Raw genomic sequence first — 24,208 nt, forward strand, 5'->3', positions numbered from 1 at the left:
AGCAAGAAGGGGAAGTGGAGCCAGGATATTATCCATTTCCTACCCCATTCCCTTGCCCCAGGCAATTAACTCCCCAATTACTTCTGCATTCCTGGACCCCAGATTTGGGTAGCTTGCATAGGGACATCAGAGGAGGGGAGGTTCTTGCTCCCTTGTGTGGGGACTTAGTCACAATCTAATTCCTAACTTGTAAACTAGTTTTCCACTCTCACTTCTTTTTTAAATTACACATTAGTATCGAGCAAGTGAATAGTCTGCGAGAAATACAAGCACTGAGGCGACTGAATCCACATCCTAATATCCTTATGTTACACGAGGTGGTTTTGTAAGTACAGTGTATTTATTTCCCCTACTTCCTATATCCTCTATTTGAAAATTTTTCAGTAGCTTTTGGAGACAAAAGATAGTTTGGAGACATTTAACCAATTATTTATTCAACCAAAAAGGAAATCTTTGGAAGATCTGTCTGATTCTCCCAAGCCCTCATGCCTCTTGTTAGGCAAAGATATGATACAGTTCTAAATTGCACTTTTCAGTTTCTTTAGAGTGCATTGCTGCAAAAACATCAGAACTACAACATCCATACTAAAAATATGGGGAAACTGGTGACCTGGGACAAGAGATATTTTAAGCAATTAATAAACAAATTTATATTCTGGTTTTACAGGAAGGAGACTTCATGCCTACTACCCTCCAAGGCTCCATGTACTCCGTTGCACAGATAGACCAAATTCTGTAGCAAAGTTGACTTATTCTATTGCCATATAATTACCTTCATCCTCCTCACCCCTATGCAACTGCACAGAACTATGGTTCATTGCTGAAAATAATCAGGCATAACATTTGTTAATTATTATTTTCAAGGATTTTTTTTTGCTTTGCTCTTCAGGCTGACTTTTTCTATTCCCTGGGCCTCAGCTCTTGCAGTGTTATCCAAACAACCCAACTTAGAACCTACTTCCCACCACAAGTGCCAGAAGAGGGAAGCTAGTAGTCATCTTTAATAACCCATCTCCCAAGTTCCCTAGATCTAGCTGCAGCCCACATTGTCAGCCACTCTCTTGCTGCAAGGTGGACTCTATTTCTGGTTCCCCGATTCCTTTTTGCCTGGCTCAACTGAACAGTGCAGGGAGCATGCACTGTAATCAAATTAACACCTTGTTATTAGGAAAGGAAGAGGCATCCGTAGACAGGTCCCACCAGGGCAAGGAGACATAAAACTAAATGTCTGCCAGCTGCAGGAACATGATGAATTCCATGGCATTTGGGAAAAACATCAAGTTATTCATCAGCAGAATTGTGAAGTCCACAGGTGCCCTGTTTTGAGATTAATGAGGTAGGTCACACTTCTCGGGGAGATGTTTCAGCTCCCTGCAGAATCAAACAGGAAACACTGCATCAGTTTACTCTCTGTTCATACTCACAAGTTTTTCTGCAACCACAAGGGTTAAACATTTTTTTAAAAAATCTCAGATTCTGAAGTAAAATGTTTGAATGTCACAATTGTGGAATAGGCTGGGTCCTGCTTTTAATCATTTCACAGCTCCTATTGCATACATAGTACCAGGCAAAATGAAAAAGCACAGATGGACAACAATTACCGTTCTGAAGGTCATTCCCAATATAGACTCATAGACTTTAAGGTCAGAAGGGACCAGGGCCATCATGATCATCTAGTCCAGAGGTCCCCAAACTGTGGGGTGCAAGGGGGCATGGAGGAACGTTCGGGGGGTGTGGCTAGGGCCCGGGCCAGCCTCCAGATGAGGCATGATATCCGGGTCCCTGGCCACCAGCTCCGCACCCTGGGCTTTGCTCCTGGTCTCTCCCCTCCACCCCCTCTCCCCCAGCTGTGGCCCCAGCCTCAGCCCTCTTACCCCTGTCCATGTCCCCCGCTCCTGGAGCCATGGCACCACTCCCGGCTCTGGGGTGGGTGGGGGCGCAGACAGTGGTAAAGGGGGGCATGAGGTGAAAAGTTTGGGGACCACTGATCTAGTCTGACCTCCTGCACATTGCAGGCCACAGAACCTCACCCACCCACTCCTGTAATAGACTCCTAACCTCTGGCTGAGTTACTGAAGTCCTCAAATCATGGTTTAAAGACTTCAAGTTACAGGGAATCCACTATCATAGAAAACTGCGACTGTCAAAATGTAGAATTTAGAAAGTGACATACTCATTTAAAAATGTGACTTATTTTGGCCACACTGAACAATATTGGGCCCAGCTCAACTATTAAATATTTTCAGATATGGCACAATGCTTTTGTATCTCTTATCAATTTTTAGCATATACTTTATGGCTATATTATGTCTTGCTATTGCTATTTTATTGGGAGCTTCCAGACTGCATCATTGTGCCATATTTAGAGTAAAATCCATACAGTACTTGGAAGGCTAAGGAGGCTTCCTGCCAGGAGAGCCAGATGCAAAGAGTTTGGAAAAATGCCATTGTAAATTAAAATTATAAATCAATTTGAATAGGCTTCTCTAGGTAAAGGTTTGTTGAAACTGAAAACTACAAATTGCGTTATTGATGGTTAAACTGACTCTTTTGCTGAGTGGAGTACTTTTTGTCTACTTTGTGTACAAATGCAAATATAATTTTATTTCTTGCTCAGAAAAAAACCCTATTTGTTTCTTCAGTGACAGAAAATCTGGCTGTCTTGCACTAATATGTGAACTTATGGACATGAATATTTATGAGCTAATAAGAGGTATGTAGAGCATGTTTGAGTCATTCAAAATCCTCTCTTTCACAGACCATAAAGTGGCATTAATCATACTTTTCACTTGGCTGTTCATGTAATGGTTATATAGTATGAAATTTAAGCGTATATTGTACAATTTTAGGGAAATTTCTACTATTTTATGGCTGTTTTCTATACTATATAGACATTTTAAATTTAGAAACTTGTGCACACGTCTATTTTTAAATGAGTCAGAGTAGTGACTCTATAGAGCACTATTAATATACACAATCAAACATGAAAGGAAAACAGGGAAACAACCCTGATTGTAAAGCATGGAAAGTTTGTATTTCATTACATTATACATTTTCATTAAAAAAATTACCAGTTTAATGGTAAGAAAATTGTGCTCATTTTGTTTGAAAGCAGCAAATCTTTTAGTTGAAACATAATAAAGTTTGAGAACCAAGGTAAGCCTATTCAAGAAGGGCTCATGATAGAGTAACAGAAGCCTCTACAGCTTCTGCTAAACTTATCCCCATATAGGAAATCTGCCACATTACTACCTGGAACTTCCTTCATGTTCTGTAAACATTAGTTCCTAGCTTCTGATGCTAGAGCAGCTGTTTTTCAGTGTACGAATTAGGACCATGGGAGGAGTTTCCAGGAAAAGACAGTAGGATGATTTGTCAGTAACTAAAGACAGTAAATTGAAGTGGAGGAAGGCTAGAGTCTGTTGGTCATGTATTTTTAGAACTGTCTAAACACAAAAGTTGTACTGCTTTAATTATATGACCCCCTGCACTCTGTGGACACAGTTATAGTGGTGCTTGTATCAGTGTAGTTTATTCATGTAAGAGAAAGAGAATAAGCTATACTGGTCTATGGCACCTTTATACTTGGGTAAGTCCATCCACACAAGGGGTTGTACTAATAACTATATACGTTTAAAGAAAAATCACATGCCTAACCAACAGTTTTTGTACTGGCATAACTATGTAGACTAGGCCGCATAGACACTTTGAGAGCTGGATACTGGTTGCTGGCTGGGGCTAGGGAGGTTGTTATTGAAGTTTAATGTGCAGGGTGATTTCAAAATTTAAAATAGTCACTAGAAAAGCCAAAGTGCCCAGGGTATGATAAGTGGTGCTATAAAACCCAAATAAGCAAATAAGAGTATTGCTTGCTGATTTACAATCTAGAGAAAAGTTCCTACTAGCTTCAAGGAGACCATGCTTTCAGACCTCTTGCAATGGTGAATAACCCTGTTTCTTATCTATACATAGATCAAAAGCTGAAATTAGAATGCCGAAAAGTAGTTTAACTATGCTTGTCATTGTAAAAGTTGAGTCATGCAGTAGCTCGTGTCTTTGTTATTAAAACATAAATAATAGCCTTATTATAAGTCTAGTCTTCAGACTTGTGGTATCATTAGTAAGTCTGAGTCAGTAATGTAAGGAGCTGTCATCTACAATGGATTAATCGGATGGATTGTAAGCAAAACTTTCTGGTTCCAGAAAACAGATTTGAGTGATACTTACTTCAGTTCTGAAACATTAAAATGTTTAGGTTTGTACTTCAGAACTGACTGAAGCATTTGCTGTGTCACTTATTGTTCAGCTTAACGGTGAAGCTCACACCTATAATTTAATAAACAAAACCACCATATTAACTATTTCTTGCAATTGGAATTAACAAAATTCCAGTACTTTCAGCAGTGAGTCTGTTTTCCTTGTGTAGGGAAACAAGACATAGAGCTCCTCAGCTACAAAATCTTTAAAAGCCATTAGATCCTGTCAATAGGGCACTGGAGTCCAGGATTCTGCTCCCAGCGGACACTGATCTGCTGCTTGGCTTTTGGCATGTCATGTCAATTCCATGCTTGTTTCCTCTCCCAACCTCTATCTTGTCTAGTCTATTTAGATGGTAAGCTTTGTGAATAAGGACCACCTCTCACTGTGTTTGTACAGAGCCTAATACAGTGGCTAGGGCCTGTAGGTGTTACTAAAATAAAAATAATGGTCTTCCATCACAGGCACTCAGGTTTCAACAACATTCATCCCCACAGGGCTTGCTGACTCCCAATCTATATACAACCCCATTAGTCACCAAAATGATGCAATCACAGCTTCCTTGGAACCCTGTTTAAGAATGGAGCCAGCTTGTTGGGAGCTAGAAGAGCTGTTTGATATAGTTTTGAGGGAGGGAAAACACTTATGGCTCTAGGAAGCTATACAAGAAAGAGTGTGTCAAATAGAATAGATATCTGAAAGCCTATAGACCAGGGATCGGCAACCTTTGGCCTGTGGCCCGTCAGGGAAAGCCGCTGGCGGGCCGGGCTGGTTTGTTTACCTGCAGCATCCACAGGTTTGGCCGATCGCGGCTCCCACTCGCTGTGGTTCGCCATCCCAGGCCAATGGGGGCTGCAAGAAGCAGTGGCCAGCACATCCCTCGGCCCGCGCTCCTTCCCGTAGCCCCCATTGCCCTGGGAGTTGACCATGTCAGGTTGGGTCAACTCAAATTGAAACATTACAGTTTAGTTCAGTTTGATATTGAACTGCATCCATCTGAGCTGCTATGATACCTCATGCCCACGTTCTTTTTTATGGGCTGGGCTGCCTGGCTGGACTGCATTTCCCATGATTCACCACTGTCTCATCTCTTGTTTAACTTCTGTAGTGCATCATGGGAAAGGTACTATGGGGAGTCTGGGTCATAGAGGAGAATGGGGTATGAGGCACCTGATCTACAGCTTCACATGAGGCAGCAAGATAACATTTTATTACATTTTCAAATTGAATTGTTTTGGAACTTTCTGTTCTGTGCAAAAAATATTTCAACTTTGTCTCAATGAAACACATCTGCCAAAATATCAACATTTCCTGTGGGTGGAAATTCTGATTTTGAACTAGCAATAGCCACAAACAGAGCCACCAAAAAGAAAGGGCACCTGCAAAACCCAGCAATACTTGAGACGTGCCATTTTAAAACCTAGAAAATGTTCACTGTTAAGCTCCCAACACACAGTTGGACTGGAAAGTAAATTAATCCTTCTTAATTTTGAAAAGTATAGTATTCAACAACTTTGAGAATATTACCTGGATGATAGTTGCAACTAAATAAAAAGATCTCCTTTTGTAACGGCACTGTTCTGAAGCAGAAGGAACATATGGCTAATCTGTATATCACTCTGCTGTACATATTATTTTATTGATGCTTTCTCAGAGAGCAGACCTCCACAGCTGTGCACCCACACAAACTAGTTAACATTTCAGACTGTTTCAGTGTGCAGAAGAGATATGGATTACTACCAGTAAACAATATCTCTTTAGTGTTAATTATGCTTTAATTTTCTGAATAAAATTATGAACCCTGCAAAATAAAATTTGGAGAAAGGCATAAAACTACTACAAAAAGCTTTTTTTAAATCAGTGGAGACAATGAAAGAGGGGAAGCAAATGTCTAGAACCAGCTGGTCTGTACAAAGTTTTGGAATGAAGAAAATTTTCTAATTGGAACAGGTGTGTGGGAACAGCAATGTTTAGGAAAACAGCATTTATTCAATTCCTTATTGGCACTGGTCTTGGAAATTAATCCTATTTTTTTTTTTCTGAAAAAATTCTGTTTGACAGAAACATTAACATTGGTTATATAGATTAGGACTACTTTGAAAGTGTCTTTAAAACTACTCAAGTGAGGAAAGAATTATGACATAATTTCCTTACAAAGTTATGTTCTGAATAGAACATTTAGTGCCATAGAGCGCCTTCATTCACTATCTACAAACTAGACACGCAGCTCTATTCCAATGAAGTCAATGGGAATTTTGCCAGTGACTTTAGTGGAAGCAGGTTAGGGCTCTTAAGATCTGGAGAAGATTCCGTGGATACAAATGCATTGCAGCCACATACAAGGTAACATCTTCCTGTTGTGCTTCTGTTCATAATTATTTATTGAGTTAAGCTTTTATAATGTTGTAATTCTGAAAGCTGAAGAGCATTGGTTCAGTCCTGAAAGGTGACTTGCAAAGGGAAAAACAGTTGAGCTTGTGCCTTGTTATGAAGATGCCTACATTTTTTTTTTTAATTCTGTTTTTAACGTTAGTAATTCAGAGTTTGTCTGATGTGGAAGACTCTGTAACCTTGTCTACCCTAAGAAAGTTTTTCAAAAAATCCCATTGTTGCTAGCACTAATTAAGTTCCACTGATGACAGCACTGTTAAGAGCCCTAATGTAAATGCACCACTGTTTCAAGCATTGTTGTCTAATCTACATGGATTATGGTGACTGGGAAACTAATGTGGAATTTTGAGAAATGCCTGTCACTTTGTGTGATTTGTATTCCTAAGTGATTTAGGGACTTATGAATAGTTGACTAAGGGTAGAATTATCAAACTAGAAACATCAAGGGTCAAGAGAATGAAAGCAAGCAGTTTATTGGGGAAGGAATCTTTAGTCAATCATACTGTTTAAAATTGTTTTTATTAATACATATTACCTTCAGTAATTAACATTTTGGAATTTTAAACATGTCAAAGATTTGACACCCCATCCCTTTCAAATAATATTGTGAGCACTCACACATACATGGTCAGAGGTACAACAGGTCCTCTAGCAAAATCAAGGAAGACCAGATTTGACATTCCTGATACCTAACGGTAAAAAAAATCAGAAAACAAATAAGGGAAAGTTTTCAGGCTTTTATACACATCAAAGAAGCAAAAAAGGACCCGATCTGATTATTTTTTTTAAATCCTCTGCAGAATTCTGAAAAAAAGATATTGCAGGTTAGTCTTAAACAAAATTGTTACAGCAGACTCTTACACCAACAAGGGGATGAATTATCTTGTGGTTCAGGCACTGGACCGAGAATCTGGAAATCTTGGTTCTGTAGCTGGCTCAGCTGTAGACTTCTTTTGTGATCTTGGGAAAGCCATTTCACTTCTAAGCTTCAGTTTCATCATCTGTCAAATGGGAGAAAGTGCTCAGATACTGTAGTAATGGGGACCTGTGGCAGGCCTGGCACCGCCCCGCCCCTCTGTGGTAGGGGTGGGATGGGGTCTTGGAACCTTGCCACTCCCAAGTTCATGTGCCCGTCTCTCTTTGGGCGGATGGTTGCAGCCTAACAGCCTCCTTCCCCACAATCACCCCTTGGTCGGGGTAGTGGGCCTAGCGGCCAGAGTTCAGGTAACTCACCCCAGACGTCTGGGCGGTGTGGCCCCATGGCCAGGGTCCATATAAATCGCTCCCACGTTGGAGCAGTGTGGCCTAGCGGCCAGAGTCCATAGGATTCCCATGGTGGTAGGGGGACCTGGGCCCGCCCTCTCCACTGGATCCTGACCCAGGGCCCTGGTAGTGGCAAGTTCCCCTTGCCACCAGCTCGGCGGGGATCCATCTGCAACACGCCGAGCATCTTTGCAGCTCTAACGCCATTTGCCTCTAAAGTTCCCCTGGGTCACTTCCTACCATAAACGCCGGGTTCTCCGCTTCGGGAGGTCCTCTGGTCTGTTCCCCTCGTATGACATAATCCGTATAGGCATCAGAGTGTGTCCCGGCTTGGCTGGCCTCTGGATCCTGGTGCGTAGGCTTTCCCGCCTCGGGAGCTGGCAGCGTGCCTCCTTTCCCTCCAGCAGTCAGCCCAGACTGAGCAGCTCTGCAGGCTTTTATACCTGTTCTCCAGTTGGAGCATGCCCAGCAGAGCTTCCGGGGCGTGGCTTCCTCTGCTAGGAAGGAAAGGTTAACCCCTACGGTACTAGTGCGGGGCCACTCTGCCCCATCACAGGACCATACAAATGCCATTAAAGAAAAGAATTCTTATTGTCTTACTCTTTTAGGTATAACATTTATTTTTACGTGGCAAACAGTTCTACTTGGCAAAGAATGAATACAGATAGAAAATCCAAAGGTTGCAATAACATGTTTGGCTATATAATTAATTAGCATTATAATCTAAAGTTAGTTTTAGTTAATGAATTGTTAGACTATATTTAACTTTGAAGTAATTTAAAACTTGTTTAAACAGAGTCACTACGTTTTCTAAGGAATTTGCTAATTTTCTCTTCTTACTAATGATATTATAAATAATACAGCATTATTTAGAGGCACTACAGCAAAGCTCAAAGCCTCAAGAGGGCCTGTAGAAGGAAACAGTCTAAGTGATTATCAGATGTCTTCAGGACTCTAAACAAAAATGGAGTAGTCTTGCTTGTCAGCAGTCTTACCTATGTCAGTAAAACCCACTGAAGTGAACACGTTGTTCTGTAATTTGCATACCAAAACAGGAATAAGACACTTTGGGCAGTGCACTTGTAGAGGATTATATCCTTTCTAAACCTTGAATCTTATGCATCATTACTTTAGTGCTTACATAGGAAATAAGGCCTACCAATATGTTTGGAATGGAATATTTCTGCTATAATACAATTGGGAAAAAATAGATATATTATGTTACCATTCATAATACTCACAAGTTCTCTGGAGCAGAATCCCTCCCTACACTATGAAAAATCATGCAATACCAAAGCTGCCAATGTATAGGCAGTCAAATTCACAGCTGCACTTGTCAGACTATTCTGGTGTATTCTGAAATTTGTGTGTCTTCACCTTATGTCCTAGTTCAAATGAAATGCTGATTGCAATGGTGTTATTTTTGTATGACAAGTATAAAAATGTTAATCAAATTCTTCTTATTCATGAAGAAGGGAATATGGATTCATTATCAGAAGCTGAAAAGTAGATGTTACTTCTGTTGTTTACTTACTCACTGATATAAAGCATTTGTACAACTTGAAATTTCATTTGACTGTTCCACATTCTAGGGAGGAGAAAGCCATTACCTGAAAAAAAAATAATGAACTACATGTACCAGTTATGCAAGTCCCTTGATCACATGCACAGGTAAGACAATAAATTCAGCAGTAACCTTGCAAGAAGTATGCCATATGCTTATAATTAAATATTGCCTACAAATAATTAGAAACATAATGAATATGCTCATACTTTCATTGAGTTGTTCTTTTTGGTATTTTTATATTGGTGCAGAAATGGAATATTTCATAGAGATGTGAAACCAGAAAATATATTAATAAAGGTAAGTAGTCTTGTGAGATGATATCACTAATCTGAAAGTGTAAGTACATACACTAGTTTCTCAGAATAAACAGAGAAATGTATATCTTTGTAAGTGTGAGGTATAATTTTCATAGTTAGAGAGAGTTGACTCTTTGGTATATAACTTTAGTCTTGTGCCCTCCCCTCCTTGAACGGTGAATGAACAAATGTTTTCTGTTGCTATTGGATAAAAGCGTAAATGGATTCTCTTGTTCTATAGCTCAGGTGTAAGATTTGCAGCTAAGTCTGAAAGCAAACAAATTCACTTTTTCATGTATTAACTTTTTCCTTTCTGTGCTATTTCTGAAACAAGTGTTGGGACTCAGTCCTGCAGCTCTCTCTCTCCATGCTTAACTCCTATGGTCGGCAGAAGTTGTTCACATGACTGCACAAGGAGACCTTAAGTTGATTTTGTTTTTGAAAGATTCCTGTATTAAAAACTATCAAATGCTGGCAGAAGGCCTATTTCCCAGAGTTGTTTAGTAGTTTTGTTGCCAGAATTCAGCTCATTTATATTTATGGGATAGATTTTACTGTTTTAAAGTCCTTAGTGTGTCCCAAAATGAAACCAGAAGGAGGAAGAGGAACTAATAGAAAGAAAAGCCAGGAAAATATCTATCATGTGACTACTAAAAATGAGAAAACCAAGAAAATAACCTCATGTAAATATGTCACTTTTAGCAACCTTCCCCTTCAAGACTAGCTAATACATTTTACTATTAATGGTTTTCTCTAACATTTTTTGTGAAAATGTGCAGAAAGATACTAGTGTGTATTATGGGACATAAATGGCCTTAAATTTCAGAGGCACTTACAATTTAAAGGGCAGTTTTACAATTTGTTACCATAATGAAACATTTACCATAGCTGAGATATGCTTCATTGATAGGCCCATTCAGTGTCGCTGGAGAATAGGTTTTTAATAACATTTAAACACAGACATGCAATTTGACATTCCAAATCACCTCTTTTCCTCTTTTAAAAAAACAACAACAAAAAAACCTAAAAGTTAGTACCGAAAGCAAACTATAATTAGATTTATAATGGCTGGATCAGGTATTTCAGAAGGCTTCCTGCCTTTGCTTCAATATTTGACCGTTTTCTAATTTATTGGACAACATAAGTTTGTTTGTTTGTTTTGTCTGGGGTGTTTTTGCAGCAGGATACCCTGAAGTTAGGAGACTTTGGATCTTGTAGGAGTGTATATTCCAAGCAGCCATATACAGAATATATCTCTACACGCTGGTACCGAGCACCTGAGTGTTTGCTCACAGATGGCTACTATAGCTACAAAATGGACATGTGGAGCTCTGGCTGCGTTTTCTATGAAATCACAAGGTACAGTGCTAAGTAGAAAGAAATTAAGAGTTTGATTTATTCAGTGTCAAAGAAACTCCAAGTTGAGGATCAACTCATTATGTAATCAGCACATGGCCTGAGTAATATTATGTTAAGGGCATAAATGCAGGGCCTGTGCAACCTATTAGCGACCTAGGCGGTCACCTAGGGTGCTAGGATTTTGGGGGTGGCATTTTCTTCAGTGGCGACCGCAGCGGCCGGATCTTCGGCCGCCCCGGTCGCCGCCGGCATTTAGGCGGAGGGAGCTGGGGCAGGGGGGCGCGGGGAGGGCCGCCTGCAGCAAGTAGGGGGGGGGCGGCACGCAGGGGAACTCCCCGCCCCAGCTCACCTCTGCTCCGCCTCCTCCCCTGAGCACGCCGCCCCGCTCTGCTTCTCTCCCTCCCAGGCTTGCGGCGCCAAACAGCTGATTGGCGCCGCAAGCCTGGGAGGCGGGAGAAGTGGAGCAGCGACAGCGTGCTCAGGGAGGAGGCGGAGCAGAGGTGAGCTGGGGTGGGGAGTTGCTGCATGGCTTCCTGGGCGGGGGGGGGAGCTGCCACGGGGGGAGGCGCCTCAGGGCGGAGGGGGGCTGGGGAGCTGCCGTGGGGGGGGGAGCCTCAGGGCGGAGGTGGGGTGGGGAGCTGCCGCAGGCTCGGGGAGGGGGCGGAGCAGAGGTGAGCTGGGGTGGGGAGCTGCCGCATGGCTCCCTGGGCGGGGGTGGGGAGCTGCCACAGGGGAGGTGCCTCAGGGCGGAGGGGGGGCTGGGGAGCTGCTGCGGGGGAGGTGCCGCAGGGCTCGGGGAGGGGGTGGAGCAGAGGTGAGCTGGGGTGGGGAGCTGCCGCACGGCTCCCCAGGCGGGGGGGGGGGGGGAGCTGCCGCAGGGGGGGTGCTTCAGGGCAGGCGGGGGGTGGGGAGCTGCCGCAGGGCTCGGGGAGGGGGGAGGGCGCAAGGTGGAAGTTTCGCCTAGGGCGCGAAACATCCTTGCACCGGCCCTGCATAAATGTTGTTTTCCATGGTTTTCTAGAACTCTTTCATGCCTCTAGTCTGGAAGTTACATTAGGCACAGATCCTGACTTGTTTGGCACCAAACACATATAATAGCAGATTAACAATAAAGTAGCTGGATGCTTAACAGAAAGTAAGATTGCCACATGCCTTTATGTAATTAATTCCCCCTAAATGTTTTATTGTTTGTAATATTTTTCATGATTGAATAACTTCATGATTGAATATTTCTTAGTTTGGGAAATAGTGATTTTTTTTTCTTCTTTTCCTCACTGAGTCCTGCATGGCTCACTGGGGGTATACTCCCAGGAGTAGCCCGCAATGGTCAGTCCCGAGTCTGGTACTATTCAGTAGTTTCATTAATGACTTGGATAATGGAGTGGAGAGTATGCTTATAAAATCTGCAGATGACACTAAACTGGGAGGGGTTGCAAGCCCTTTGGAGTATAGGATTAGAATTCAAAATTACCTTTACAACATGGAGAACTGGTCTGAAATCAACCAGATAAAATTCAATATAATTGCAAAGTACTACACTGAGGAAGGAAGAATCAAATGCACAAATACAGAATGGGGAATAATTGGTTAGATGGTAATACTGCTGAAAAGGATCTGTGGGGTATAGTGGAACAACAATGTGATGCAATTGTGAAAAAAGCTATTATCATTCTGCAGTGTATTAACAGGAGTGTCATACGTAAGACATGGGAGGTAATTGTCTCTCTCTACTCAGCACTAGTGAGGCCTCAGCTGGAGTACTTTGTCCAGTTCTGTGCACCACCCTTTAGGAGAGATGTGGACAAATTGGAGAGAGTCCAAAGGAGAGCAACAAAAATGATAAAAGGTTTAGAAAACCTGACTTATGAGGAAAGGTTAAAAAAACTGGGCATGTTTAGTCTTGAGAAACAAGACTGGGTTGGGGTGGGGGAGAAACATCTGATACCAGTCTTCAACTACATTAAGGGCTGTTACAAAAAGGATGGGGATCCATTGTTTTTGGTGTCCACTGAGGGTAGGACAAGAAGTAACCGGTTTAATTTGCAGCAGGGGAGATTAAGGTTAGATATTAGGAATAACTTTCTAACTATTAGGGTAATTAAGTCCTGGAATAGGCTTCCAATGGAGGTTGTGGAATCCCTATCACTGGAGGTTTACAAGAGCAGGTTAAACAAACACCAGTCAGGAATAGTCTAGGTTTACTTCGTCCTGTCTCAGCACAGGGGGATGGACTTGATGACCTTTCAAGGTCCATTCCAGCCCTACATTTCTATGATTCTGTGCTGACACTGCAAGTGAGATATGATTATAGCCTACCAATGCTATTTTTAATCTATCTAGTACATGTGGTGTAACAATAGTAGAGTAGACATGGCAGCATGGGCTAGCAACCCAGGTACATACCAGGCTCTCCAGGCAGCTTGTACTCTGACTGCTAGCCTATGCTGCCATGTCTTCACTACTATTATTACCAGTGCTAGATAAATTAAAGCTAGCAGGGGTATGCCTTCCTGTGCTACAGTCACACTTTCAATGGCAGTGTAAACATACTGTTGTTGTCATGAGCATAGCAGTACTCAGTCTTGATAGTACATTTGAGATGTTAATATTTTTGCCTCCTCTGCTGATTTACTCTTTTGCAACAGTAGAGGAAATCAGTCACATGAGAGTCGACTCCGCAATTTAATTTGTAAAAGTTTGTTAAACCCCATTTTCTACCGGTTGTTTTGTGAAAAAAACAGACCTTACAGTTTGACTCTATGCAAAAGTGAGTTTTGGGAAAGCTATAATAAAATTTGTTCAGCTGACTGAGATCTGCAAGTGTGCAAGAAATTACAGAACTGGAGAGAGTCTTTGTAATTTCCATTATTATTATAATTCATGAAAATAGTTAAAAAAGGCAGTGAATATTTCCTGAACATCCTTGTGCTCTGGAAAAGGCAGCTGATCTGTGAGGCTTTCCTTTTCTTCCTTCTCCTCCACTTGCCTGTGTGCCGTAGCAATGGCAACAATTCTGCTCTGTCCTCCTCCCATACTGCCACCTTCTTGTTTGGTATGCAACGACCAGTGGCAGCATTTTTGCTTCTCTCTCCTCCTTCACCAAGGACATACAGCTGCTATTGCTCCTGCCACAACTGCCACATGAACTGGCAGCCCTTCTGCTTTGGCTGCTTGCTAACTAGTAGAAATAACTAATTTTATGTTGGGCAGAGGCCAGTTGACACACACAAAACCCAAATGTGTCCTTTCTCCCACAAAATAAAACTGACCCCAAATGAACTAACTCTACAGTACTCTCTTATAAAATGTCACACTTTCATCCCCATAAAAAACAGCTGAGCTTTAAAGCTCTGCAAGTAAGTATACTCCAGGTGAATGCCAAAGAATGTCTAAACTCTGTTGTAAACAGATTGTGGGAGTGGGGGCAGGTCAGGTTAGAGACTGTTCTTTTGCCTGAACTGATTTGCCCATTCCCACCAGAAGCGTGGGCAATAATCTAACACATTGCTCTCCTATTGCTGACCAGTATGAAATGCAGTCTGAAAACAGTCTGTCAGTTTTCAGAGCACCACACAGTGGCAGTCATTCAATTAGAACTAGTTTAAATCACTTTTAGTATTGCCAATTTTATTTCTTATCTTTCAGTTTCCACCCTCTCTTTCCTGGATCTAATGAATTGGACCAAATATCAAAAATCCATGATATTCTAGGCACCCCTGCTAAGAAAACTCTTAATAAATTCAAACAGTAAGTATGTAGTACACTCCCATATTTATTAATCTAAATAAAATCTAGCAGTTTTCACAATCAGCTTTTATTGTGAACACTTAAATCTAAATATAGTCATTGTCATATACCTTAATATTAATTAATATGTAAATACTTAAGTCTGTCTTAAGTGTAATTCCTAAATGCAATTTTCTGATCTCACAAGATTTCAAGTTGAGGGGGGAGGAAACTTGAACAGTTTTTTCTTACCCACATCAGGGATTTGTGTCCTGCAGCCTATACCAGCTGAACCATTGCTGCACAAACTTTGTGGTCAAGGGGACTTTCCTCCTCCACAAATGTAATGCTGCTTCATGCCAGTTGCCAGATAGGGGTTCTCTCCCTACCCAGAGGCAGTTCCTTTGTGATGCTCCCAGGCAGATGAGAGAAAATCAAAACTGTATTCTAGGTCTCACCTGGCAGTTTACCTCTGCAACATCTAGCATGTCAGTGATAATTTTATAAGGAAGGAAATTCTGTCATTTCAGTGCTTCTTAATTATTTCCCTTTTCAAAAACATAGTGATTAATTACTGTCCCTAGTCAGATTAGATTGACCTTTTAGGTATTTTTCAGTAAGTTTAATATTTGGAGGCAGTTTACATGAATGATAAGTGTTTGCTCTATTACTGGGTTTAACACAGGTCAAGAGCTATGAGTTTTGATTTCCCCTTTAAAAAAGGGACAGGACTATCTCCACATGTGCCTAATATCTCCCCCAAGAGCCTCTCCCTTATGTATGCGATGATAGAATACGATCCTGATCAGAGAATTGGTGCCCACCAAGCACTACAGCATCCTTATTTCCGAGAGCTGAGGTAAGTTTATACTTTCAATACAGGATTTTAAAGTTAGATCCCAAATTGCACAATGGACTGTGGAGAAAGGAACTTGGTCTAAAGTAAACCCTGAATTTATTAGGTTACAATCGCCTTGCAAATAACCATACCTGCAGTTTTCTTTATTTACTGCATTAAAACAACTGAGAAGTAAAATTCATATGGCAGTTTCTTTACTATCCTACTGGACTTCAGATTTCATCTGAAGGGGTATTATTTGACTTTTTGTTCACTTTTTTCAGAACAGCAGAGAAGCAAGCTGTAACCATGCACAGAAAAATGAGATTAGCAGAAAACATAGTGGGACAAGAATCTATCAACTTGTGGTGTATTTCAAAGGATGGTAATAGGCAGGTAATATTTAAATCAAACTGGAGAACATGCAGCCTATTTAAATAAAGTCATTTGTAATGTCTAGTTTAGATACATAAACAAATGTACATTAGATACATATAATCAGATAGGTCAAGTTTAGATACATAAACAAAAGTCACTTAATGGTGACTGCATGATTTTATTCCTGAGGTAAACTAAGGGTCCAGTCCTGTATAGGAATCTGCTGGCACAGACTTCAGCACCTGTGCAAAATCCTATTGAAAGGCAGGGGTCAGGGCCTAAAGGTTTGCCATAGTCCTTTAATTAGATAGTGGTAGTAAGTCTTGCTGATAGCTTTGTGCCTTTTTGCCTTCTGTATACATTATAAAGGACCAAGATTTTTTTAATTTCTATTCATGTACATTGGAAATTTTGGTCTTGTCTTCCGTTTTTCCTGGAAGACTATAGATAACTGGAGAACTAAGGTAACATTAGAAGCCAAGGATACGAAGCCTTGCTGAGAGAAGAGATTTATATGTAGACTGTTAAACCTTTTTTTTTTGTTTATACTTATCAAAACTAACTCCAAAATGATTCCACTTCTCCATCCCTTCATCCAAATGCCAAGTTCCTAATCCGCATCTCTGGGTCCTCCAACTGAGACCCGCAGCAAAACAGGACTTGACCTTCCTAATTTAAGATAGATTTTGTTGTTGTTGACAGAGACAAGATAGGTGAGTTAATACCTTTTATTAGACCAACTTTTGTTGGTGGAACAGAGAAGCTTTCAAGTTTCTCAGACCTCTTCTTCAAGTCTCTGTAGTTGACATACACTCAGCCTTTTTGGTTAAAAACACATCATAAATTAGCAACAAAAAAAGTCACAAGCCCAATTTTCTTCTAAAGGTCACCTTTAAAGTACGAGTCCTTTTCCCATTAGCAGCCATTTGTTCCACTAATTCAACTGTTGGGAATTGGTTGAAATGGGGTTTGTACACAGATGCTTGGGGGAAACCACAAAAAGAAAATGTGCAAGTAGTTATAAATAACCATCATTAAGGGGGGTGTGCTTAAGAATTCAGCTGAAATGGAGCTTTGGTGGGTTGCTTTTTGGGGGATGAAAGTTCTGTTTTTTATTGTACCCTGTTTAAGAAAAATGTCACTGTCAGCAGATTGAAACTTGTATCTTTATTTTAAAAGCACTCTCTTAGGAAAACCCAGGAGAATCCAATAAGACATCATGGACCTTCCTATGCAATAGAATTGCCAAAACTGAATGTTTCTGGAGTAACCAAGTTGACTTCTTATCCTAGTCCTACATTTCATTCAGTTTTTACCACGCCTGCAACAAATGGTGAAGTCCCTGTGTTACAACCTATTAAATATATTGGGACAAATCACAAGGTAGTAAACTTTAACTTGCTTATTCAGTTATACACAGCAAATAAATATAAATGTATTACAGACCATATTTCAAACTTATATCATTTTTTCAACAGTCTGAAAAACAGAAGGAACTTAAGTCTTCTATGAAACAATACCACTTACCCACTATAGAAAGAAGAGGTGGAGGATATTGACCAGATTGTCAAATATTTGGAATGTAAGGAAAAGCATGACTATGCAGTGAAACAGATTCAACCATGATTTCTATATTATTGTCAAAGGTACACCAAAAGCAATAGTGCCTTATATTTTGTTTCTCTGAAATGCTGCAGGAAAACACTACAAGACTATTAGCACTTTGGTACTTTATTTCTGAACGGTATCAATATTTATCTAAGCACCATTTTGGCAGCTCAAAATGCACTTTATACTTGAACCCTTTTAAACAAATTCGCTTTTTAAAATTTTTTAAAAACAAAAATGGATAATTTGGGATTTTAGTTTGAGTGCTAGGAATGACATTTTGTAATTAAGTTTTATATTATATACAAAATAGTTTATGATATTAAAGACTTGTTAAACTTGATCTGTTCATTTTGTACCTTTTTAACAGATGAAAATGTTAAGTTGCGTAGACAATGTTGGAAATAATTATCTCTTGTATTAGGTTGATAGTTTCAAAGCTCAAGTCTTGTTAATATTTTATGGCTTATGATATAATTTGAGAAACACCTGAGTAGTAAAATTAAATAGTTTTAATTACTTTTGAAATTTGTATATGCAAAGGATAGCTGTACAGTTACATATCTGATTCATAAGCAAATCTATCTTTATCATGTGTCCTTTTCTTTCTTAAACCATGCTTTTGTATTAATCAAAAGCTTTACAGGGTCTGGTGGTTTTACAATTAGTTGGTTGAAATAGTGGTAAAGAAACAGCATATGGATTTAGACCATTTTTTCACATTTCACAAATTATAAGCACTCATTTAATAAGGTTCTCAGCTTTTTGTGCTGTAGAAGCCAACAAAATTCAGAAATAGCATTTTGGTCATTGTAGCAGAGGGATACCATTTAAGGTAATGACTAAGAGTTCAGTGTGTTTGATTTTTAAAACTTTAATATCCTAGTAAGAAGGAAAATTGTCAGTTTAGCATTAGCTCTGTTAAAAAGTGGCTTTACAATTTCAGAACCAAATGGAGTTCAACTATGGAAGATATCTTATAGCTATGTTAGGACTGGATTTTTCAAGTTCTGGATATTCCTAAGTGGGAAGCTTTTTCTGACATATACGGAGGTACTTAAGATAATTTCTGTATAATGAGCTGTGCACTTAAAAAAGATTCTAGCCTTTATGGTTGTAAAAGTTACGCTGTTCACATCTGGAAAGTTAATGGATGTCTTCCTGTTTGAAAAACAGCTCCAGTGCCTCTGCTGCTCTTCAGAGCTTTTCCAGGCTGCAGCAGGGTGAAATCATTAAGAGCCCAGTCAGTTTTACAGCTGCTAGTCAGAACTTAGTGGACAGCAGTTAAACTGAAGTCACATCATGTTGGTGCTGCTGAGGCACTCATTGGAGTTGATGGGAGAACACCCCAGACTCAGTCTACACTAGAAAGCTTTGCCAGCATAGTTATGTCAGGTAGGAGAGTGGGGCGGGGGGGGGGGAGAATCCCACCCCCTAATCAATATAGTTAAACCACCCCCCTACCTCTCCCTCCTTTCCCTCTGTAGTCACATCTTATACTGACACGAGGAATCCTTTTGCCAGTATAGCTTATGTTGTTCGGAGCAGGCGGTTTAACTATACAGCCAAAAGAACTCCTTTTGCTGAGTAGGCACTGTATCTCCAGTAGGGGGCTTTGCAAGTATAGCTACACCATACACTATAGCCTTTGTGGTGTAGAGTAGTGAAGACCTCTTTTCTCCATGTTTTATCAGACATCAACTAGCCAAAGTTCAATACAAACAATGAAGCCATTAGTCAAGATCCAGGAATAGCACCCTGGTAGAAATCCCAACAGCTCATGTGTCGGGGCAGTAGGCTTCTCATCAAGGTGTTGCCTTTAGGCCTCACAGCGATGGTGCAGTTATAATGCCCAGGAAATGCATGGACCTTACAGGCTTCATTTGTTAATGTATACATTGTTTTAGAACGTAATGGTCTGTGTGAGTAACTAATTCCTAGGTAATTGTTGTTTGGTGGTAAGGAGTGTGCTGGTCACCCTAAATCTTTGTTGCCTTATTGCTTATAGGAAGTAGAATGGCCCGGTTAGTGCTAGATGGCTGGTCACTTTATTAGAAAAAAACATAAGCCAAACTAAACCCAGCTTTTTCATAAAAGGACATTAAATGTGAAGATAAATTAAATCCAGTCAGACTCAGTGCTTGTCTGCATGTACAGCGCTGCAGTGCACCAGTGCAGCTATGTCACTGTAGCACTTTAATGAAGATGCTACTATGCTGACGGGAGAGCTTCTCCTATCAGCATAGTTAATCCACCTCTGCAAGAGCTGGTAGTTATGTCAACAGGAGAAGCTCTCCCATCAACGTAGCACTGTCTACGCCAGCTGTTAGCTCAGTATAACTATGTCACTCAAGTGTGGATTTTTCACACCCCTGAGCAACACAGTTATACTGATGTAAGTTTGTAGTGTAGACCTGGCCTAAGCAAGTCAGTCTACATACAGCTAAAATAGTGCTGTAGTTTGCCCTAACTTCCAGAATTTTTTTCACAAGTTGTTTGGTATTTGAAATTTAGGCTGTTATAAAATCAACAAGTCTCACTTTGAAAATAAGATGCTGTGACTAACTTTATTTTTCATTAAAATCTCAGCATATCATTCTCTCTACTAACCACATAGATGTCAGAATAGAGTTTAGCAGTGGTACATTTAAAAAAAATACCTACCAAGTCTTCTAAGATTGTGTGGCCTAGTGCATAGAACACTGCACTACGACTCAGAGCTGGGTTCTGTTCCCAGCTCTCCTGCTGGTCTAGTAGATGATCTTGAACCTACTTTACCTTCTTATTCATCAGTTTTCCGATCTCTAAAGTGGGGATATAGTACATTCCTCCTTTGTAAAGCTCTGAGATCTACTGGTGAAAATGCTATGTAAGAGCTAGATATCATGGAAAGCCAATTTTCAAAGTGTAATATGTTCTGACACAGGCAAGTTCTCGCAAATTCATTGCATGGCAGGGTGTATGGCTAAGGGTACTGGTCATGGAACATGGAGTCCCACTGTTTGGCCCCCAGTTTAAATTTGACCTGATCACTACCCACATCATTATTTCATGGCTGTTTGCTGGCCTGTGAGATGTTTCTTACTCCAGTTCTTATTCAACAGGTAAATACTTTCTCAGCCCTGGAAGCATTTCAGTAGAATGTAGGATAGGGGCAAGGCCCAATAGTGGGAATCTGTGGGGTTGCTTGCAGTGCTGCCAACCACCATATACCACTGGCTTGGATAGTGGACTTACACCAGGAATTGTATCAGTCACCTTTCATAAACATGAAAGCCTAATGAACTGGAAAATAAGAAAGGGTTTGAAGTGATTTAGGATGATAAAGAGATGTGTAAGTAGAAAATACCCATAATTTAGTTTGAAGAAGAGTAGGTCAACACTATCTGGATGAGTACCTGTGCTGTGTGTTTACATGGGTACATCATTGGTGTTGAGGAAATGGAAGATAGAGAGATCCAGATCTGTGGTACAACAGTAGCCTACTATTCCTTATCTTTAGAAATTTGGGACAGAGGTTTCATCAGATGTCTTTTGTGGGATGGAAGCTGTTACATTAGTTTTCCAAAGTAGGAGCTGAGAAATACAAGACTCCTGGCAAATCTTCAATGTTGTGAGGGAGCAGGAGCAAAAAAAAAACAAAAAACAAAAAAAAAGCACAATGATTTTTGTATTGCAAGATACTACACCAGGGGTCGGCAACCTTTCAGAAGTGGTGTGCCGAGTCTTCATTTATTCACTCTAATGTAAGGTTTCGTGTGCCAGTAATACATTAACGTTTTTAGGTCTCTTTCTATAAGTCTATAATATATAACTAAACTATTGTTGTATGTAAAGTAAATAAGGTTTTTAAGAAGCTTCATTTAAAATTAAATTAAAATGCAGAGCCCCCTGGACCAGTGGCCAGGACCCAGGCAGTGAGTGCCACTGAAAATCAGCTTGCATGCTGCCTTTGGCACGTGTGCCATAGGTTGCCTACCCCTGTACTACACTATAGTAGCTGGCAGGGCCGGCTCCAGGGTTTTGGCCGCCCCAAGCAGCCAAAAAAAAAACAAAAACCCCGCGATCGTGATCTGCGGCGGCAATTCGGTGGAAGGTCCTTCGCTCCGAGCAGGAGTGAGGGACCGGCCGCCGAATTGCCGGACCTGCCGCCCCTCTCCGGAGTGGCCGCCCCAAGCACTTGCTTGCCAAGCTGGTGCCTGGAGCCGGCCCTGGTAGCTGGGTGACCTTCCTGTCAGTCATTCAAGTCAGATTGAAAGAATGCAGAAGTGTCAGAGGCACTTGTGTTCTCCATTAAAGATACAAGGCTTTAGGTATACGTTTAGAGCAAGGAAATGAAGCATATCTAAAAACTAGAGTAGCAACAGGCCAACCCTACGGGAGCATTAACATTCTAAAAGTTGATGAGCTTATCTTGTTTGATGAATACACTGGACAGTCTTGTTCTGTAGAGTGATGGATACAAGTCCCCATCTGATTCGATCTACTGCAAAATTTCGCTACAGGCTGCTCATTAGAAGCTCAAATTGAAAAAGTTGATCAACATTTGACATGAACAGCACAGTCTCTCCAGGTTCTAAAAGTCTTACATCTGTCCTACTCTTTCAAGCTCATGCTGTAGATCAGGGTTCACAGCAGCAATCTACTAGTGTCAGAGAAAGTTAATTTCATCTGATTGTTTCCTAGAGCTTTCTTAAGAGCTGTTTTTTCTCAAGGTGATTCAAGTAAACCACCTACTTTCATGTAATACTCCCATTCCAAAAGAAAACATGGAATTTTACAGAAAATTATTTGTATGTGGTTTTACTATTATACCTCACAGCTAAGCATTATTACAAATGAGAAGCATGCCAAAAACCAAACTGTTTTCATGACTATCTCATAGTAGGTTTTTGTTACATAAGTTGTGTATGTGGGGGGAGGGATAGCTCAGTGGTTTGAGCATTGGCCTGCTAAACCCAGGGTTGTGAGTTCAATCCTTGAGGGGGCCACTTAGGGATCTGGGGCAAAAATCAGTACTTAGTCCTGCTAGTGAAAGCAGGGGGCTGGACTTGATGACCTTTCAAGGTCCCTTCCAGTTCTAGGAGATAGGATATCTCCATTAATTTAATTTAATTTATTTTGAAACAGACTAACTTGTTAGGACACCCTAAATCAGTGGTTTTCAACCTTTTTTCATTTGTGGACTCCTAAAAAATTTCAAGTGGAAGTGCAGACCCCTTTGGAAATCTTAGACAGTCTGCAGACCCCCCCAAGGGTACACAGACCACAGGATGAAAAACCACTGCCCTAAACATTATTCAAGGAAACTATTTGAAAAAGCCAAACTAAAGGCAGATGACTTCCAAGAAGACTAACTTAAGAAAATCACTCTACAGTATGTCACCTTGAGAACTTAATTTTTTCACATCAGACTTTAGAAAGTGCTTCAAACTTATGCTGTGAGCTTACTAGTAGTTGTTTAACAATGAAAACATCATCTTTGACACCATTATTTCTGTGTTAAGTGGGCATTTAAGTGAAGAGGCTATTCCAATGTGATCCTTAATTCTACTGGATAGAGCAAGTGAAATATACAACTCCTACGTGACTATAACCACCAGAAAAAATAGGCAGGGCCTGCTGAAAAATAGCTGCTTAAGTAACATATCCCAAAGGGCGGTTAGGAAATAGATACAGTGCTTTACAAACATCAGAAGTTTCAACTGAGGAAGCTAACAAATTAGCTACCTGAGTTATCTACAGCACTAATAAAACTCATACAACATTGATTTGTTAGTTAATCTTTGAACAGTTTTATTTAATTTCATATGCATGGCAGTTGCCTTCATTTGTCTACCTGGAATTTGTATTAACATACAGAGAGTTGTGCAAGCCATTAGTTTTACGTCTGACAATTTTATATGCAGCGTTTTAAAAAAGGACCTATCTATATAAAAGTCCAACCTTGTTCATTTTGTTCAGATGCAAAATTCTCATTTTCACCCATTTGTCAATGTGGCAGAGTGGCAATCACTAGCTTTAGCATGAATACCAGTTATCAGAAGTGACATATTTCCAAGTATGAAAATTTAAGTGTAATCTCTTCAGATTTGAATATATGTAAAAATGCACCTTTTTGATTTTGTGTATTGTCATATACTACAATATGCTTTTACCTCTTTTTAGATCCCCAGAACCAAAACAGCCAACAATGGGAGCTGGATTCTATTTCTAGAGCATCAACAGAACTATTTACTAAAGTCCAATTAGAGTCCATTATGTCACTGTAAACCCTGAAAGCACTGGGGATTGCATAAAGTTAATGAGGGCATACTTGGGCCTGCAGAACCTTTACGAAGGGTGCTAACATTTAGGGAAACCCAGCTTGAGTTTGTCAGGCTAGGAGTTGGAAAAATCTTCAGTTGTAAAATAAGCAAATTGGGAATTAACTGAGAAACATGGAAGCCCACAATGCCATTTTATAGAGTAACCTTGCCAAGCAAAGCCATACTATAATTTCCTCTCACCCAGCATTCAATTTGC

At 40.4% G+C, this 24,208-nt stretch overlaps 1 protein-coding gene across 1 annotated transcript; it reads left to right on the forward strand.

Annotated features, from left to right (window-relative positions):
- The first annotated feature begins 290 nt into the window (after positions 1-290).
- On the forward strand, positions 291-17,634 carry MOK (MOK protein kinase). Its single transcript, XM_065403986.1, has 10 exons — positions 291-325; positions 2,643-2,713; positions 9,504-9,582; positions 9,727-9,775; positions 10,955-11,133; positions 14,779-14,880; positions 15,545-15,718; positions 15,982-16,093; positions 17,255-17,458; positions 17,554-17,634. The coding sequence occupies exons 1-10, from the start codon at positions 306-308 to the stop codon at positions 17,632-17,634; spliced, it is 1,071 nt and encodes a 356-aa protein (XP_065260058.1). The 5' UTR covers positions 291-305.
- Positions 17,635-24,208: the final 6,574 nt, after the last annotated feature.

Source organism: Emys orbicularis, chromosome 4, assembly GCF_028017835.1.
Source record: "Emys orbicularis isolate rEmyOrb1 chromosome 4, rEmyOrb1.hap1, whole genome shotgun sequence".
NCBI classification, from domain to species: domain Eukaryota; kingdom Metazoa; phylum Chordata; order Testudines; family Emydidae; genus Emys; species Emys orbicularis.